The sequence below is a fragment of the Apodemus sylvaticus genome, chromosome 10 (assembly GCF_947179515.1).
Source record: "Apodemus sylvaticus chromosome 10, mApoSyl1.1, whole genome shotgun sequence".
Lineage (NCBI taxonomy): Eukaryota > Metazoa > Chordata > Mammalia > Rodentia > Muridae > Apodemus > Apodemus sylvaticus.
In genome coordinates, this window is record NC_067481.1 from 95,359,084 (window position 1) to 95,380,014 (window position 20,931).

The 20,931-nt window shown below is 52.7% G+C and overlaps 1 protein-coding gene across 1 annotated transcript in view; it reads right to left on the reverse strand.

Moving 5' to 3' along the window:
• Lmf1 (lipase maturation factor 1) overlaps positions 1 to 20,931 on the reverse strand; it is an 80,299-nt gene that overhangs the window by 10,906 nt on the left and 48,462 nt on the right. The window contains exons 5-6 of the mRNA XM_052195980.1: positions 18,017 to 18,082; positions 4,572 to 4,739 (exon numbers count right to left, since the gene is read on the reverse strand). Of these exons, the coding sequence (XP_052051940.1) occupies positions 4,572 to 4,739; positions 18,017 to 18,082 (234 nt within the window). The remainder of the gene's footprint in view (positions 1 to 4,571; positions 4,740 to 18,016; positions 18,083 to 20,931) is intronic.

The window sequence follows — 20,931 nt, forward strand, 5'->3', positions numbered from 1 at the left end:
CTCTGCGGAGATGCCATGACCACCTGCTGCATGTGTTTGTCTTCCCTGCTCCGGTGAGGCTGGGGTGTATCTTACAGCCACGAGCTGGGGTAGGGAGGGAGTCAATACTCCCCACGGGCAGGCTCAGCAAGCTGAACCTAGAACCCTGCACTGCATGAGACCTCTTCAGTAGCCTGAGAGCCTTGGCTGCATGCCCGGGGAGTTCTGAATGACATCGACTGCTCCCTCCCCAGCTCATGGCCTTGTGGGTGGGGGCCGCTGGTATGAACCTATTTTCAAAACTCCCTGCACTCAGGTGGGAACTCCCAGAGAACCAAGCACCACAGAGCCTGCGTTGTATGTACCTGTTGTGGAAAAGCCAACAAAAGCAACTTCAGGAGGGAAGGGTTTGGTTCACAGTTTGAGGGCTTAAGGTCCATCGAGGAGGGGAAGCATGGGACTCGAGGTGGCTGGACGCACGCACTCTGCTTCCCTGTGGTCAGGAAGCAGAGAGAGATGGACGCTGGTGCTCAGTCTGGGGCTCTCGCCTGGGGGATGCATGACCCGTGCCAGGATGGTGGGGTCTCTCCTCCTCAGTTAATTCTCCCTGAATTAACTGTCTGTCTTCTCACAGACAAACTCAGGCATTTGTCACCTAGAGCCAAGGTGAGGATGCAGGTTAACCGTCACTAGGTGAAACCCTGTTTCTAATAAAGCACTGAGGAGAGCCTACGATGCTTCGCCCAAGTGGACAGACGACTCAGGGGTCAGGCCTGCTCAGCCCACGCAGTTCAGAGCCCCTCCCCACACGGCCTGCTTGTTCAATAAGACTGGAATCCATCATGCAGTGTGAGGCCTGAGCGCTCCAAAGGGACCTTATCTTTCTTGTTTTCCTCCTAGCGTCACCGCTGCCTTCTCCTCTGAGGGAAATGAATCTCGTCACAGCCCATCTGTGTTTACCCCTGGCCGGCAGAGTCCTCAGTGAGCTCTCAGTGTGCTCTGCAGATGACTGGCCTGGAGCGGGCGAGGCTCGGGGACGGCAGAGGAAGATGAACGTGTGTTGGTGGAATTCAGCCCCACAGAGGCTAGAGCAGATGTTCCAGGCAGATGCAACACGACCCCAAAAGGAAGAGCGGGGATTTCTGGATGCCCCTGCTGGGCTTGCAGTTACCACAGAGGACACATTCTTGCAGGCAGGTTTCCATAGGAGAGGCAGGAGCTTGAGAGGACTTTCCAGAGGATATGCAGGTGGTCATAAGGGCCATCCCCAGAGGTCATGCATGTAGTCACAGGGACCTTCCCCAGAGGACATGCATGTAGTCACAGGGACCTTCCACAGAGGACATGTATGTAGTCACAGGGACCTTCCCCAGAGGACATGCATGCAGTCACAGGGACCTTCCCCAGAGGACATGCATGCAGTCACAGGGTCCTTCCACAGAGGACATGCATATAGTCACAGGGACCTTCCCCAGAGGACATGTGTGTACTTTCAAGGAATCAGGCTGGGCAGCCCCATGAGGCCTTAAGAGTGGACTCAACCTCAAAAGCTGCCTCTCCCAAGATCCTCTCCTGCCTTCCTACTGCTGAGTCTCAGGCCCGACCCCACCTCCTTCTTGTTCCTTGGTGAGCACTGATACCATGGTGGGCCTCGGATGTCCTGACCTAGCTCAGCAGCGGAGGCTGACCGCCCCTTCCGGGTCATTCCCTCCTGCAGCCTTACAGGGATCCTAGGAGCAGCTGTGTAAACCGAGTGTGGGAGGAAGTGAGTGAACTCAGGCTCTGGCCCACAGGAAGGAACACAGGAACCAGTGGCTCAGGGTGGGAGCAGTGCGGCTCCACACCAGGCTGCACTCGTGCCACAGCGTGGTGGGCGCTGTGTGTTAGCCACAGTGCTGCATGGTCAAGAGCACAAAGTCACGCCCAACAACTTCCACATGGGCTCTTGGGATGGTAAAGGCCATGCCCCGCTCAGCCCAATCTTATACTCGACTGGACTGTTGGGTGGGCAGGAAGTGTCTCAGCTGGATCTGGGGACATGGGTCCAGGCCTGGGGAGAAGCCATAGACCTGCCTCTCTCCATTTCTCCTAGACTCGGCGTGGCTAGCTCCATTTTCTCCACTATGAGAGTCAGGTGCAACAGCTAGGCAGGGGATCCCCTACTTAACAGAATACATCCTGGGAATGTCCTTGCTGCCCGTGCAAGGCCCTCCCTCGGGAGTTAACAGTGATTCAAGGTGGCTGGGAGGTCCTGGAGGTGTGCTGTAGGCCTTTTCCTTTTCTAGGGTCTTCTACATGGGGGTTGCTGGGAGAAGCTTGCTACATAGCCCCCCTTGTACACAAGGAAGAGGAGACACCTGAACCCTAGGAGACCCCATCATTCAAGACATGCCCAGATGTGGACTCTTGATACCTGTCTCTGGCACCTGTGCAGCTCACTCTGCCCAAAGCGATTCTCTGCAAACATCCCTGGGTGCTTAGTGTGGAGCACACGCCCCGTCTTGGTCCTCACTCCCTGAAGCTCTGGGAGGTGATATTCTGGAAGGCCCGGTCTAGGCACCAACTTCCTTTCTAGGCCAAACAGGTCTAGGAGCATCCCCACTACCCCATCCGACCATATAGATGACTCAGAACGGGAAGGAGACACACTTGAGGCTATGGCTCTTCTCCCGAGTCTGGTCCGTCCAGCTAGATGGTCCTGTGAAGATTGTTAGCCATCTTCAACAGTCCTGCTTCCCAGGCAGGGCGGGGACTGGGTGTGGGGGCCAGTAGGGCACATCTTTTTGTCATCTCAAGATCAGCACTGTCTGTGGACTTCAGAAAATGTGTGGGAAGCAGGCACTCCATGGGGATGTTGTCTCTGAGGAGATATGAGCACTTAAGCCATAGGGAGAGGCAAGGAGCCTCGAACATATGACTGAGAGAAGCTGGCTAGAGAGATGCCGAGAGATAGCTGGGAGTTGTGGTCCCAACTCCAGGATGCTTCGGAAAGACTGAGGCCAGGGGTCAGTGCGGAGGAGGATGAACCAGCGTTCACCAAGGACTCTCAGGGGAAGAAGGCGTGACAGCAATGATGCACAGTCTCCACTGTCCAAAGCCACAGGATGCTCCGCCAACCTAGGTGAGTCATGTGCGTTGTCACACTGCCGCTGCTGGGAACCCCATCAGTGTGAAGTGGCTCATAGTGGGGACCTGGGGCACAAGGGATTATCTGTGATCTGTGCATCACTTCTAGAAGTATCCCGATTAAAATACAGAACAGAATGGAGCTAACCTATTGGCACACTGGATGCTGGGGAACACGGAGGGGCCAGAGATAGCTTCGTAGCCAAGGGTCACTATGGCAAAGGTGCCAGCGAGGCTCAAAATCTGCTCACAGATTTAAACACAGCCCTGCATAAAGAGGAAGAACATGAGGTGGAGAGACAATCTCATGGATGCAAACTTCTTACTGAGGGGAACATGGTGTTCCCTCTCCTCCTTTTACTAGTAAATTTGAAAATAGCTGAAACAGACATATTTATTCCCAGCCAAAGCTGCTTTGAGAAGGAGGTCCCACAGTCTCAGGCCAGGCTGCTGCCAGGCCCTCAAAACTTTGCTCGGACGCACACCCAGCATTGCCCAGGCTCTGAGGACGGACTGCCTGGGTCTCCATGGACCCTTCAGAGAGAGGGGCTGGTCTATTGAGTGTGGGGCAAGGAGCCCAGACGGGGAATCCACACTAGGCTTACACTAGGCTGGAAAACTACAGACAGGTCTCTCTCACTGACAACCATGCAAAATCTAAAACAAAACATTGGCAAATTAGCTCCAGCAATATATTAAAATATCCACAGCATGACCAAGCTGAGTTTATTCTAGAATAGGAAACTTGCCTGCCTGACCCGAGCAGCAGTAATGTAATTCGTCCCATTAGCATATCGGAGGGGAAACGAACCAGCAACTGGACCCTCTCCTGAATGACAGGGGAGAGGTCAGCCTCGGCCAGCATCCATCCATGGCTGAAAACGGAGAAGCAAAGCCACAAGATGGCCCTGGTCTGGCAGTGTGGTCCTGTCATCCCTGCTGCTGGAGGCTGGGGAAGGAAGACTGTAAGTCTAAGAGCAGCCTGGACAACTCCTCGAGACCCCGACTTGAAAAGCAAGATGAGGGAGAAGCAGAGCGGCCTGTGCCTGTGCTCTTGGCCCCCAGGAAGCAGAGGCAGGCAGATCACAAGTTTCAGACCAGTCAGGGTCACGTGGCAAGACCCTGTCTTAAACAAACGGCTCGCCCCAATTCCTGGTAGAAAGAAACTTACATTTTAGGACTGGATTTAAGAACACAGGGAGGGTGCATGGGGCCTCAGTGTGTCTGAGCTGCTGCCCTTGGGCGGGTCCCTGAGGACAACCAGACATCGCTGTGGGCTCAGGGAAGCCAAGAAGGGGACCCTGGACTCCAGACTGGATTGGACACAGTGGGGCCTGCAGGGGGTGAGATGGAGCTGGGGAGGCCTCTCCCCATGACTGTGGGCTAACCCAGAAACGACGAGGCAGGCTGCTATCTTCTGCAGATACATGGGGGGCCCTGTGAGATGGTACCTTGGCACGGCCTACCTGGAAAAGGATCTGAAGCACCCCGTGAAGGATACACATCCGCCGTCCAAGGAACACGAAGAAAGGCACCAGGAGCTCCAGGAAGTGGTTGCTGAGTGTCTCAAAGGAGTGGAACCACCACGGTGACCTGTGCAGGTAGTAGGCCATTGGGTTGGGCACTGGCTGAGTCTGTGGGGACAAAAGCAGGCCTTTGAATTACCAGTCTTGGCTGACTAGGGGGTGCTGCCCTGGCTATGAGGAAACCTGCTCTCCAGCCCTGTGTATGTGCAACTGGCCCAGTCTATTCGGGCTGGGGGACTTCTGTGAGCAGGCTATTTTTGAAACAAAAGTAAGTTTTTAGTTCTGTTTTAGACCCTCAGTCTCTACAGGCAGAAGTATAAACTCTAGTTGAAGGAGACATCTTTAAAGACTTGTGAACAGATGAAGAATCTAAAGATACAAGAACCAGCAGAACTGTGGGTGGCGGCTCTCTGGGGCTCCTGGCTCCCTGCGTTGACAGTGGCCCACCACCCAGCACTCACGGTCCACCTCAGGTCTCCCACCCAATGCTGGGCTCCGTGGTCCTGGGGTGCTTTTTCTCTCGGAGGGGGGGTCTTCAGCAGATCCAAGCTGGCTTGTGGCATAGGACATGGGCTTGAGCATAGGGGAATTGGAGTCAGGGGGCAGGGGTCATGGTAGCAGTGGCCCCGAACAAACAGGAGCAAAGGGAGAGGAGGCAGAGAAGGGGCTGGAACGACGCTCAGACGACAAAGCTTTGTGCTTAGCTGTTTCCTAGGCAGTCAGTCCCCTTGGGATTTCACTTTGGCTATGGAGCACTTAAGGAACCCACTGGTCAACTCACTCCATCTTCATAGGTGTGGCGCCCCTGCCGGAACACCTCCCCTCAAGCCCCGGGGTCCTCTGCGCCCTGCTCCACCCCATGCAGGGACCCTGCTACTTGAACCATCCATGTGATCACAAAAGAAATAAACAGCTCAGTGGGACAGGACAGAGGCCAAGCTTTTCATTTAATGATGCTTCAGGCCACCCTCCACCTAGCTCTGTGGGGGGAACTGTGGGGGACACACCCCCTTTTCATTGTTTGCCAACAGAATAAGCAACTAGTCGAAGCCAAGTGTCCCAGTAGCCCTGTGCTAAGAGACAGAGGTCGTTGAAAGATTTCTGTCTGCCAGTCCCAACCATCTCCTCAAAACACTCTTGGTTTGTTGCCATCACCCTGGGCTGCATTTGCGGTCCTTGTCACCGTCCCCTGTTGGGCAGATTCTGGGAATCAGTGTGGACTCCACACCCGCTGGCCTTGAAGACTGGAGAGGAGCTGCCAATGGATGGAGCGGCGCAGCACCTCACCTAGCACTGGACTGTCGCAGCCTCCGGGCCCTTGACACTCCCAGATGTCCCAGGAGGGTAGGAAAGCAGAGGACTGAGGGAAGGTGAACATGGCCACATGCACACTGGCAAAGGAGTACAGAACCGGGGAAGACATCACCTAAGCTCGGTAGGGAACAGCACCTGCGCAGTCAGTGTTTCGGATCCGCACAGTGTCTGTCAGCTTGAAGTACAATGTGCTACAAAGAGGGAAACACCAAGACTCGGGCAGTGACCTCAGCTTGGCAAGGGATCTGTGCAAGCTCAGTGAGGCAGTTGCTGGGGGAGGGGACTAGAAACTGGGTTCTATAGGGAGAAGCCCCCCACCCTTTCAGGATAAATATGAGAGTAATAATGCAGTGTTTGTGAGCAGTGACTACTGGCCTTCCTGGCAAGGTGGGTCACTCGATTTTCCAAACGCCACACCTCTCTGAAGGTATCCTGGGGAGCGCAGCCTTCTTTGATCCGTGGGCCAGGCCTGACTGTCCAGCAGGGCCTATTCTGTGAACTGAAGCCTTACGGTGCAGGCCCTAGGGTTACAGGGGAGGGCTGCAGCCTCTGTGCTCCCCGTGCCAGGGACAAGGCTCATTTCTGTTTCCATGAAAGCTGCCGAGTAGGTAAGTGTGGCTGTGGTGGGGGTGGCAACATCGCACCCCGTAAAACACTAGAGAGCACCAAGAGCTCCTGACATGGCAGCCTGCTGAGGCCCGACACGATGGGCGGCTCGCCAGACAGCGGTGACAAAGTGTCTCCACAGGCACCGTGTAGGCCAGACCTTGGGCCATGTTCTACAGAGAGACTATCTTATGTAAGAAAAATGCAAGGAAACAGAGGGCGAAGATACCTAGTTGGGGATCTGGAAGGTGGCATATCTTGGGGGTGACATAGGTCTGGGCTGATCTCAAACTGGACCCTGATGAGAAAAGTCTGCTCCTCCACCGGAGACAGAAGATCACAGGCTTGGGGTTGACCGTGAAGGGAGCACCTTGTGCCACCCTGAGGACAAATTTCCTCTCTCTCTCTTTTTTCTCTCTCTCTCCCCCTCCCTCCCTCTCTCCCTCCCTCTCTCCCTCCCTCTCTCCCTCCCTCTCCCTCTCCCTCTCTCTCTCTCCTCTCCTCTCCTCTCCTCTCCTCTCCTCTCCTCTCCTCTCCTCTCCTCTCCTCTCTTTCTTTCCTTCTTTTTCTTTTTCAATACAAGGTCTCTCTGTGTAGCCCTGGCTGTTCTGGAATTCACTCTGTAGATCAGGCTGGCCTTGAACTCAGAGACCTGCCTGCCTCTGTCTCCTGAGTGCTGTGATTAAAGGCGTGCCCCATTACCACCCAGCTGAGAATTAAATTTCTTAATTATCAAGTGCCACATGTTGACTCAATCACTGAAGACTCTGCCCTGCCACAGCCCTCAGCACTGGCCAGTGACTGGCCATCTGTGGACAGGCTCCACCTGGAGCTCAGCGGAAGGCGGCACACTTATGCCCAAGGCAGGTCCAGACCTCGGGCTCCAGGTTGTTATGGAGTGAGTCGCCGCTCTTATACCAGAGTACTGTTTACCACTGGGGCATGACAGGGCCAAGCTCCTCCCTGGAATGACTCACAGTGACAGAGCAGCCTCAGCACAAACAAGGCTACTAAGGCCACCATGTTCCAGGAGCAGGGAGGACTAGCAGTCTAGGGGTCATGGTAATTAGCTCTGGAGCTGAGCGACAGCGCGGGCGGCGGTCACTTTGGGCTGGAGTACAAGGTCTGGAAGCTGTGTGCTGGGTACCAGCTGCTGGCGGCTTCGCGCTCCCCCTTCTCCCCCCCCATGACTGGAGGGTTAGAGAAGGAGACGTGCTCACCTAAGGATGGCCACTTAGGTAACCAGAGCATGGTTAGCCGGAGGTGGCGATGCGGTTTCCTCCGTGGTACGGACTACCACAGAGGATGGCTACCACAGGTGCCCACTAGATGTGCACGGATGGGTCATCTGAGACGGGAATCCATGTCATCAAGCCCCGGCTAGGATCCAGGACTGGCCTTCACCAGAACACAGGCAAGGGGTCTCTCATGGCCTTATGAAGCTAGGTCCACAAGAAAGGTCCTCCAGGAGGAAGGACATTCCCCGGTGAGAAAAGTCACCTCCAGATGGGGAAGGTCACCATACTGCGAAGAAGGTCATCTTCCTGTGGGAAGGCTACCCTATTCTGAGGAATGTCATTTCCAGGTGACAAGGTCTCCCTCCCTGCTGTAAGGAAGGCCACTTCCACATGAGGAAGGTCACTCTGCTGTGAAGTAGATCACGTTGCTGTGTGGACAGCCACATGCTGCAGCACTAATGTTCTGGCGGGGCGTGGAGACCCTGGCACACTGCACTGGTCTCCCCTGATGTGTGGGTGGCCCCCTTACAGAGTGACAGAACCTGGCAGGACCTGGAACATCCCATCCCAGGACCCTCAAGCCTGACACTGGAAAAAGGAAGATCCCTTCAAATTCAAATTCGAATACAAAAGCTTATGTTACTGCAGCAGGTTTACAATCCTTTTGTTTGCCTTATGCATGCATTTTAAAAGCCATTAGTCTAAAAGCTAGCAATATTGGAGCTCTGGCCTTCTGCAGGTCTATGTTTTGTTTTCATGTGAATCGAGACTAACACATTTAAAATGTTGTCAGCTCAAGCTTTGGATTCAAATGTATAAAGGTGCAATTCCGAGGCATCAGCGACTGACTGAGGGGAGCAGGCGGGGCACAGGGGAGCAGAGTGTTTGCTTGCATGCTATTGCCTGAGGCAAGGCTGCTAGAAACCACTTCAGGATGTTCTGTATGATTCCCATGGAAACTGCAAAGCGATACAGAAACCACACAAAAGGTAACAGGGAAGGAATTTACATTTACACCATTAAAAAAGCGCTTAGCAGGTTTCTCAGCAGAAGTGGCTGAAGAGGAACAGGCTGTGAATACAAAGACAGCAGTGGAAGCCGATATGAAGGCAAACGAGAAAAAAAGATTAAAGGGAAACAAAGCACTAGTGACCCAAGGGACAACTTTAGGTAGTGTAACACACACATGTAACACATGTGTAACACACGTGTAACCTGAGCCCCAGAAGATGGTGCATACAAGACACGTTTCAAATGTTAATGAAACCCACAAACCCATAGATACAAGAAATTCAAGAAATGCAGACCTCAAGCATAAGGAACAGGAAGAGAGAGACGCGCCCTAATCAGATGGGTCAAGACTCACGTAAACGGGAAAGAAACGGCATGAAGATGTGTTAGGGAAGCAGAGGAGGGCGCCTCCTGGGGAATGACGCAAGTGAGGAGACACAGAACATCCTCAGGGCACTAGCCTGTCAGCCCAAAGTTCTCAACTCAAGGGAAAGCAGACATCATCAGGCAACACGCTGAGATTCCGCCTCCCACGAGCTGCACCGGGAGGAGGTGAAGGAAGCTTCGAGGCGGAAGGGAAGCCGAGCGCAGGAGACTGCAAGTGTGCTGAGGAGCACAGGGCTGCTTCCTGCTTTAGCTAGCTTTAAAAATTAGTTTAGCCTGTGTGTGTGTGTGTGTGTGTGTACACACGCACGCACGCATGTGTGTGTCCCATAGTGCATGTCAGTTCTCTCCTACCACTGTGTGTTTGGGGGATTAAACTCAGGTCGTGAGGCTGGCTTGGCAGGTGCTTTTTACTCGCTGAGCTGAGACATCTCGCTGGCCCTTAGGTATCTTCAAAAGATGTGAACTTCAAATAACATAGTTTACAATGTATAAAAGCAATCAGTATGACAATGCCGTTGGCGTTGGTGGAGAACACTGTTGGCAAGCTCTCTCAGCAGCTTTAAATTGGTGTCACTGAAGAGTGAGCCAAGGTGGCCACTCACGATTTTACACACACACACACACACACACACACACGCAGGCATAGGTATACACACACACACACACAGAGGCATAGGTATACACACACACACAGAGGCATAGGTATACACACACACACACACACACACACACACACACGAATGTACACGCACAGGTACACAGTATAAATCCTAAAATGACCACAGAAACAAAATAACAAAGAATGGGACAAAGTTCTATCTAATAAGCCAAACAATGACTAAGTAACCAAGTGAACAGAGAGTTAGACAATTGCTGCTGGTAAAAGGGGAGAAAATAATCAATAAATCCACAAAAAGTGAGGGAAAATAGGAAGGTAAAAGATAGACGGTTGGTAGGCGGAGAAAACCGACAGCGAGATGACAGACTGGGACATGCCTGTCTCAGAGAGCGGAGCTGGAGCAAGCGGCCGACTCCATCAGACTGGGTAAGTAAGCTAGACCCAGCAACACACTGCCCAGGAGAAGTGACTTCGAATTGAGGACACATGCGGACTACGAGGCGAGGATGAATGAAGCGCTTCCACAAAGGCACCTGTCACTGAAGCAGAGAGCAAGGCACAGAGCAGGGACAGAGAGGCTTCCTTGTGGGGAACACAAATACAGCAGCACAGACATTTATGCCCTAACACAGCTCCAATCACATAAGCAAGGGCGACAGAACTACAAACGAGTGTAGACGTCCAGTTTTAACTGGAGATGCCCCCACTTCTCTCTCTCCCTCTCCTTCCCTCCTTCCATCCCTCCCTCTCTGCACATGTGTGTGTGTGTGTGTGTGTGTGTGTGTGTGTGTGTATTTGATAAAACCAGCAGACAGAGAATAAGGAGGAGCAGAGGATTTGGGAAGCGCTACCAACCATCGTCAACCTTGTTGACCTCTGTTTCACACGCAGCACAGACTCCTCAGTGCTCCATAGGAGTGCTCCATAGGAGTGCCCCCTTAGGATGAACCAAGTCCTGGACCACAAAACAGATTTTTGAAAAACAAGTTTTAAGAGACTCGAGGCATGTACAGCATTCTTTCTGACAGTAAAGGAATTACATGAGACACAGGTAAGGGAAAGGTGTCTGGGAAATTCTCAAGTATTTTGAGATGGAGTTACACACTCAGAGCTTGGCTTCACCATCCAGTGTGTATTACATCATCTGGTTGTGTCACCAAACTAAGTCCAGGGTCACAGAGTCAGAGGTGCAGTCTGGGTGTTTCTGCCCTCACCTCTATAAGACAGCAATGGCCTTAAGACCCGATACATGCTTGCCTGGCCTCTGAGGAGAAGGATGACTCACCATGGAAGCTGATCTGGAGATGCAAGTCCACCACACCTGGCCTGGTGGCTGCGGCCACGGTGGGCCTGGGGGCCTGACAGGCACAGGCCCAGGATTCATACACAGCGATGTCTTCCTAGGAATCAAGGAAGCTGCCGGTGGACCAGCACAGTAAGCCACAGCGACCAGGCTGCGGGGTACAACAGTCACTGTTTCTATAAAGCTAACATCACAACTTTCCTGGGGAACATTCGACCTTAGTACAAATTATTCCCAGATCAGTGGGCCCCTAAACTGCAGGGTGCTCAGTGACCCTTGTCCAATTACAGCCCAAGACTGGGCTATGTGTAGTATGTGTCTTCCAGTTGCAATTAGAAGCAGGATCTGCGGGCTGGAGGCCCACACTGGGTGGGTCCTGGGTGCAGGAGGGGAAGGTGGCACTGCACTTCGTGGTGTTGAGTTTGTGGGAGCAGCTCCAGCCATGGGCCCACACATGAGTGTCTGTATGAGCTCCAAGGGACGGGTGAGGGATACTTGTCTTTATTGGATCATCAGGCCCTGCTGGGCCAGGGCAGCCAGGTATTAAAGAACTAGTGAGTTCTTGCCAGGCATGGCAGTGTACACCTTTAATCCCAGCATGCAGAAGGCAGAGGCAGGCATATCTCTGAGTTTGAGGCCAGCCTGGTCTACATGGGGACAGTCAGGACTACACAGAGAGAGACCCTGTCTCAAAAACAAAGAGAACGGGTTGTTGCAGTGCTGGGATACAAGCCAGCTCGGTGCCCAGGAAGGAGCCTGACATGACGTGGGATGCCCAAGCCAGAAGCTCTGGTCTGCAAGGCTCTATCCCAGGAGAATAATCAGCTTGATGCCCATGTGGCTACCCACAGAACCTGGGAGGCATCCAGGCCAGAGGGCGCTGGCCTGCAACCACCAACTCCAACTATGAGGCCTTTCTGGCCTTGGCTGAGGACAAAGAAGCAGGGGCAGCAGCTGGTGAGGCCGAGTGTCTCCACCATGCTCTGTGCCTGAGGCGAGGCCAAGATGGTCCGACAGGAACTCACGCCATTTGTATTCACCTCTTCTCACACACGGTAGCTCCAGGACAACCACAGGGGCGTTGCGCTTGTCAGAGTTACAGCCATGGGGCCTTGCGCCAGGGATGCCAGGGTGGCATGGATCAAATGTGAAGAGATGTTCCATATCAGAGACAGAGGGGGCTCCCTGCCAGTCTGTGGTATACATGCAGTCTGGCTCAGGAGTCTGGCTCAGGTGCCATCCAGCCATGGATACCACTCCTTGCAGTTGGCAAGGGAAAGATTTTAGTGCTGAGCAGCAGGAGAGGACGCACTGAACTGTGCCAGATGATGTGCCAAGTAGAACTGAGAGGTCACAGGCAAGCAGAACAAGCACCTCCCTCCAGTGGACACACTCCACAGACAGCCAGACTCCACAAGCTCATGGGGGCCTGTGTCTGTGGCCAACAGGCTGAGCTCTTTGGATTGGCAGCCTGGTGGGTGTCCCTGTGGGTCTTGAGCGCTGGGGCATACAGTCTCACCAAGCCTGAGATCTATGAGGACTGCTGTCCATTGTCCTGAGGCGAGAGAATGAGAGAGATGCCATGAACCCCCCACCCCCACATGCCAAATCTCCAGCAACAGAATTAAATGTATTCTCTCAAACATGCATGTGACCTGATGTGTCTTCAGATGACAGCCCCTCCTGACCTCTGTCATGTCTGAAACAGTGGTTCTGATGCCACCATTCAAAAACACTTTACATGTATTTTATTGTGTATGTATGGCAAACGCCATAGTGCATATGGAGATTGGAGGATGAGCTGGGGAGGGTGTCTGTTCTCTCTAACACGTGGGCTCTGGAGACTGGACTCCAACTTGTCAGACCTTTACCCACTGAGCTATACCTCCTATAACTCAGGCATTTGAATGCTCTGTGGCATAAGCATTTCAGCATGTTGCTTTCTGAACTCTTGGAAAAAGAAATTTGTTTAAAAGAATGGAAGAAAAGACTCGGCCTTCATGTGTCCTCACGGCTTTGCCAGGTACAGGCGGCTCTATGGGGCCAGGGCCCTGAAAATCATATTAGCAACTGACTTCCCAGAGTCTTTGAGAATACCTACCTCACACTGAAAGACCAAGAGATGACAAGATGATAGAGGTCCCTGCAGAGAGGAAGCAGCCAGGGCAGAGATCTCCTGCTCCCAACCCCAACACTGTTCAGGTTAAGAGGAAACAGACTCAATGCAGGAAGAAACAGCTCAGTTGACCATGTGTTCCTAGATCACACGGGCCAGCCTCATCTGACAGAGTGCTCAGTTCTTCCTGACCAGTAGGCTGCCAGGGAGCCAGGGCTGTGGGGGCAGGCGTGTGGTCAGCGAGAGTATTCTGTGTGAGAGGTAGCACCCTCATGTCCCCACCTCCTACGGCGCATTCCTCCCGACACCTGCTGAGGGACTGGCAGATGGCACCTTCAGGCTGGGCTGCCCCAGCTCCCAGTGTGTGTGGGGAGCATCTGAGACACATGCCCACCCCCAAGTGCTTGGCACCCTCAGGAGTTAGTGCTATCCTTGCTGCAACCTGGGGACATTGGTCCCATCTTTAGAGATAGGAAACCTACACAGGAAACGAAACCGCCTACTCTGAAGAGACAGAGGAGAGACTATAGTGATGCTAAACAGAGATGCTGGTGGGCACAGAGCACATTCCTGGTTAGAGAGAGGAGGGGCAGGAAGAAAGCGGCAGGCGCAGGCTCTGCCCGTGCAGCAGGCTGTCCACCACCCACACCGGGCACACTACCCTAACATACATATATATAGGTGTACAAAGACATGCATGACACATACGTAGACATGCAGGGATGTGCATCCACACGCCCATGGGATATGTATGCTGAGCCTACCAGTTCCCAGGCATAATCATGGCACTGGTGCTGTGCTGACCACGGTGGAGGTGACATCAGCTGCTCCTACCATGGGCTTGACACTCTAACTTAAAAACAAGTAACACCACACAAAGGCCTCTTTTGTGCAGGCCGAGGCTGCGGGGCTTCACCAATAATAGGAGCTGAAAGTGATTTATTTCCCTGGATTAAAGGTCAGCTCAGCAAAGCAACAGTACAAACTTCTATTACCTCATTCATGTTGCCCTGAGCAAGGCGAGGAAAGGGCGGGCGGGGTGGGGTGGGGGAATTAGAGGAGGGGGGAGGGAGGCAGAGACAGAGAGAGGGAGAGGCAGATAAAGGAAGGAGAGGAAGAGAGAAAGAGGGAAAGAGGAGAGAGAAAAAGAGAGAGGGGGAAAGGGACACAAGAGGGAGAGAGGCGGGTACAGTCCTCCGTGGGTGACTGGGTTCTCAGGCTACAGAACATCTAACAGCTCAGTGGACCAAAAGGCATCCATCCTTGCTAAGACTTCGCTATAGAATGAAGTGTTCTGTACGAGTGATGTACCCGGTTGTCCCCGACACCAGGAGGCGTCAAGGTGTAGCTGTGAGGAGTGAAAGCACTGGCTGCTGATGGCTTGGACCCATTCACTGGTCAGAGGGACACAGAAGCGTGACGCACTCCCTGCTGCTCTATGGTCACGGTGTACTTCAGACACCTGAGTGTGATACACGGTTGCTGTGGGTGATCTATATTTGTCTCCCTCAGCGAGCTCTGCAGGCCAAGGCTTCTCACAGCACTCTCTGGACGCTGCGCACAGTGGACTGTGAGCTTCTTGGCAGATGGTGCTCCAGTAGAGGACACGTTGGGGGAGGCTGCTCATGTGACTGTATGGCATCAACACAGAGCTGAGCGCCCGGCCTGCGCAATGGTCACGTGAGCCACGACTGAGGAGAGCGCTGCAGTAGGCAGCAGGGCCCAGGAGCCCACTCGTCTCCTCCAGGCCCTGTGAAGTCACATGGTATGCACTCCTGCCTGCCTCCTGGGATGGGGGCCTGATAGCAAGAGGTAGAGCATGTGGAGAATCTCATGGGTGGTGTGACTGCCAGTGGGCTGGGCTTGGAGCTAGGGCACCATGACAGGGAAAGAAGATGAAGATCATCAGCCTTTCAACCTTACCAAGGCATTTGAGTGACAGACGCTCAGTAGAAACCATCCCCTGGGAGTTCCCTGGGCTGGTCATGTATGATCCTCTCTCGTGTCATGAACTACAGCACATGGTCAGCTGTAACACTCAGGGGCACTGGCGCTCTTCAATACACTGTGCTACATGGACGCTGGTTGTAATATGCCTCCAACAGCCATAGCCAAGGGGCATCTATACTTGGCCTCTGTCCAGACTCTGGGCACATAGCTCCTGGTACGGGGGCAGTGGAGGGCATAGTCTGTTCCACAATAAGTCCATGCTGAGGATGCCACTCCTGGGGTGAGGTTGGTCAGAGATGCTTGGCATGAACGTTCTGCTTACCAGACTCAGGGCCAATACTGAAGCTGGCCATGGTCACCAATTCCAAAAGCATGTTCCTTGGCCATGCCCATACGGTGCATGCGTCACTACAACTCAGATCAGGACGCTCCAGTTTCAGGACTAATGTTGGGGAACCAGAGAGACCACATGTCTTCCTCCAGCCTATTGTGAGATGTATACTTCACAATAAACAGAATCTCAACAAGATGCCCCCCGCCCCCAGGTTCTAGTCTATGTGTCGTTTGACTGAATATGGCTGTGGGAGCCCCAGCTTAGAGCCAAACTGGACAGACAGTGTGGATCACCTGGGACACCTGCGTTTCTGGATGCTGTTAGGTTGAGACTATGGTCTCTCAGAGCTCAAGGGCCACAAATTAACCCATCCATAAGCATCAATCCCACAAGGCCTGGCCTGGCATTGGCCTGCCCCACAAGCACAGCTGTGCCCTCTCTGCCTGCCCATGTCCCTGCAGGGCTGAGATGGAGGACTTGCCCCTGATATGCTTTGCCTGAAGCTGACTTAGGGCTCCCTTCTCCAGCCTGCATGGCTGCCTGTGATCTGTGTCACCAAAACCACACAGATAGTCAGCACATATGACATAAGATCTAACCAGAAAGTTGGCCTCCTGTTTGGCTGGGTGCCAACTGTGGAGCCTGAGGAGACACAGTTCTGAGACACGGCTCTGTGTGGTGGCTCACTGGGAAAAGAGCACCCCATCCTGTGCTCTCTCCCCACTACCTTCCCATCCCAGCCCAGGTCAATTGGGTCTGGCTCTGTCCCAAGGCCAGTCACGCCCAGCTCTGGCCTAGGCGCCAGTGGGCCCTTCCTTGATTCTGGGGCCTGGACAGGAATTCTCTTCAAGCACACTGTGATATGCCTAGGCCAATCTTCAGCCAGGAAGAGTTGGGTTTTGGGTAATTTCCACCACCTCTAGGCTGGCTAGTGGCATATCCTGTCCACTGACCACACTTGAACAGAACACCAGTGTAGCGTCAACCTGACCCATAAGATGAAGGGACCGCCTTCACCCACCTGGCCAACAGGGCTTCTCTGGATGGGATGTGATCCCTGTCTTATGTGTATTCGGCAGGCCCTGAGGAAGGGGACAGGGATCCTGCGATGCTTCAGAGCTCTTGAGTGGGCCCGGGCTATCAGTGAGATGCAGGATGCAGGACATGTGTATAAAAGCACAGGCTCCGGTGTGTGCCTGTCCTGCAGAACAGGCCTCACATGGCTTTGTGTCAAGGGGACACTGGTCCATCAGTTCCATGAACTCTGCATCTGGGTAGTTACTAGACTTGCCAGTGGTCATCTGCAGGCTGACTGTGTTCATAGCACTGACACCCACCATGCTACATGGGTGTGGGGTCATCTTAGGGAGATGCTGCTGCCTGAGGGGCAGGGTCAGCCCAGGCGTCACTGTTTAGGTCTCTAAGCCTTATCCTCTGTGCTGCAGCCTATATGTGAAAATAGTTCATTGCATAGAGCCAGCTACTCATTCTAATGGCTGTTCTCCTGTCAATGCAAGGTGGAAACCCCACCATAGGAAAAAGGAGACTTGTGGGGTCTCTAGTTAAATAGATACAGGATGTCTGGGGTGGATGAGGGTGATGGGGACTCTCAAGACTTTAAAAAGTAAAGTCTAGACATCCTGGCTAAGAACAGTAAACAGTGCATCCCTCCAGCTGACGGACAGCAGTGAGCACAGTGAGGTGCAGCTGCATGGGTTAGTGTCTTCAGTGCAGCTGCATGGGTTAGTGTCTTCAGTGCAGCTGCATGGGTTAGTGTCTTCAGTGCAGCTGCATGGGTTAGTGTCTTCAATGCAGCTGCATGGGTTAGTGTCTTCAGTGCAGCTGCATGGGTTAGTGTCATCAGTGGCTAGAGGATTTAAGTGTCTAGAGTCAGCATAAAATGTGACGAAGGTTGAGCCTGGTACCCACAGCTCTCAATGGAGAGAGGCAGGGACTAACTCCTCTGCTCCAGTACTGGGCACTGTGAGCTGGGTAGGGAGAGGAAGGAAGTGCGAGATACATGCAGGTCTTGTAGCGCCACTGACTTGGGGTGTTGGGCAGATGGACATCACCACAATGTCACATGCTCTTGGACTAATTTGCAGGATGAAGCTGTCCCTGCCCTCATCTCCAATACAGGCTCATGAGCATCTGGGAAGGGAAGGCTTGTTTTGAGGAGTGGAGACTTGGGCCAAGGATTCCCTCCCTTCGTGCTGCCCTGGTGCCTAAGACAACTGTCTTTGGGAGTACAAACCCAGCAGGAGGAGTGACGTAGCCTCATCATGCACCTCCAAGAGAGAGACAGCCAGAGCTGCAGCTCCTGGGAGAGGGCCTGCCCTGGCCTGGACAGTAAAAGGTAACCAGGTAACTATAGGAACTGGCCGAGCGGTAGGGAGATGCTCTCTATGTCACCCGGTGCTCTGCCCCTGTCGCAGAGAAAGGAGGAATAGAGAGACCTCTGAGAACGGGGAGACTGTTGCTTCAGCCACAGCCTGGGCTGTGCTCACCTCATAGTGGAAGTCCATGCAGGTCAGATCCAGCCAGCACTTGTCTCCACGGACCTTGATGAGGCCCTGCAGAGGCAAGAGAGAGGACAGCGTCAGCTGTGGGCTGGTAGTTGAGATACAAGGACCTCAAACAGGATTTACTTCTAGGAATGGAAAGTGATGCATCCCCAACGGCCAGGTGGTTGTGGTTCACAGAATAAGGGGAGGGGCTTATTTCTTGTGGGAAGTACTCCAAGAGGTAAAATCCAAACAGCTTGTGATAGCCATGCACAGGCTCCTTCTGAGGACCGAAAGCCAATGTACCCACAGCAGGAATGGCCCCGTCTATACTGCTGGTGCCTTTGTGATCCTTGGGAGGCATACTGGTGATGGAACCCAGGGCCTGGCCCATTTTAGGCAATCACCAAGCTGCACCCATGGACTGTTCTGTGCTTTCTTTAAAACCATTTTTTAGGTTATCAGGAAGACAGCTCACTCAGTAAAGTATGTGCTGGACAAGCACGAGGATTTGAGTTCAATGCTCAGAATCCACATAAAGAGTTGGCCAATGGTGCTGCACGCATGTAATCCCAGCATGGAAGGTGAGTCAGCCACGCTAGCCTACTCGGTGAGCTTCAAGCCAAGGAGGGATCCTGTCTCAGAGGAGGAAGGTGGCATTCGTGGTTGTCCTATGACCTCCACATGCATGAATGTTTGTGCAATCTCTCTCACATACACATACAGATAAACTGTGCTAATAGTATAAGCATCGGGGTGTGAAATGGGTAATGCTAACCCTGAGTGGCAGAGACAGGAGGATCCTGGGAGCTCATTGGCTAGCTAGTTAATTGATGAGCTCCAGGATCAGAAAGAGACAGTGTCTCAAAAAAAAAAAAAAAAAAAAAGGTGTAGTGCGATAGGAAACACCTCATGCCAATCAGCATGTGTGAGTACCCTACCTTCCAGGCACCTGTACACACTGCACACAAATGACACAGAGCTGTTACAATAATGCACTTGGGTCTTTAATAAAAGAACCAAACCCAAAGGTACAGATAGCCAGGACACCAGCAAGGACCCAGGACTTGTCAGCTACACCTCAAAAGGTTCCAAAGTCTCAGTGGGGGATGGAAATGTGCTTGCACACACACGTGGCTACTCTTGTCCATGAGACGTGTTGATGGGAAGCTGAGGCTCAGGCCGCCAGGGCCCCTGTGAGCAGAATGTACCCAGTGCTGAGGATACTGGGCACTGGAGAGAGAAGTCTCCAAAGGAGCTTTTGTGAGTCAGATGAAACCTTAGGCAGAGCAGCTGAGAGGTGGGAGTAGCTCCCAGCAGTTGGTCCTCATGGCTCTGCCTCAGCCACCTCCATACACTGCCTGCAGGTAGCACTGGGCCTGTCTACCTTCTCTCAGGAAAGCCATGGTCAAGTGTTTGCTTGTAAATCAGAACTATTCCTGAAAGAACTGAAATCTTAACTTGAAATGCAAAGATTTGACTCCAAGGTCTTTTATTTCCACACTAGTGAGAGAGAAGGTAAGGAAACAGCCTCCAAGGAAATAATCCAGTCTTCTAAGTAGTTCCTGTAGCTACAACCATCCCAGGAAAGTTCCTCTGACTCTGTCCACCCATCTGCCCACCATACATTTATACAGAGCCTAGCCATCCACCCACTACACATTTTTGTAGCACTCATTCTTCACCACCATCCATCAACCACCTATCCATCCCTCTATCTAACATACCCCCATCTACCAATACATCATCCACTATTCATCCCTCGTTTATTCCCTCATCTGTCATCCACCACCTGTCATCCGCCTACCCATTATCCATATCATCATTACCCACCAATCAAACATCATCCATCCACTCACTCACCCACCTACCCACCCATTTATCAGTCCATCCATCCATCACATCCATCCATCACATCTATTCATCCATTCATCATATCCATCCATCCATTACATTCATCACATCCATCACATCCATCCATCTATCCATCCATCCATATATACATATATCCATCATATCCATCCATCCATCCATCCATCCATCCATCCATCCATCCATCCATCCATATATCCATCCATCCATCCATCCATCCATCCATCCATCCATCCATCCATATATCCATCCATCCATCCATCCATCCATCCATACATACATACATACATACACACACCATTCACCCAATCACCTACCCATCAGTTACCTACCCAACATTCATCTGCTCACTGGTCCATTCATCATCCATCTACCACAAGCTTGCAGACCTGGACTGAGTGCCCATGAGGTCTGGGTGGGCATAAAAGTAGCCATATCCTAGTTCAGGATGAATAGAGTGAACTCTGAGTCCTCCTATTGCAGGATTTGAGCTTGCAAGGGATTGGGGTGACAGACACAGCCTGGGGGAGAGGGTGCGCTGGCTGGTTTTATTTGACACAAGCTAGCATCATTTTGAAAGAAGCAACGTCAGCTGAGAAAATTCCTTCACGAGATTGGCTGTGGGCACATTTTCTTGGCTGATGATTGGTGGGTGGTACTACCCCTGCTGGGGGTCCTGAAGAGCAAGCCGGTAAACCGCACTCCTCCAGTCTCTGTGCCAATTTCTACAGCCAGCCTCCTGTCCTGCTTGAGTTTGTGCTCTGACTTCCCTTAGTGATGGACTGTGATCTTCAAGTGTAAGCTGAAATAAACCCTTTCCTCCTCAGTTTGTTTTTGGTCATGGTGTTTTACCCCAGAAACTGAAACCCTAAGACAGAGTGGTATCCCTGGAGAGGTCAGGGACTGCCCTGGAAGAAACAGGAAAGTGGCCTATAGATGCTGGGAGTGGGTGGGAGGTTTGCCAAGGACTCGTGTCTGAAACAGAGAAGAGGGTGGGAGGTCAACGTGGGGAGCCTGTCCCAGGTCACTGGTGGAGAGTGAGGTTC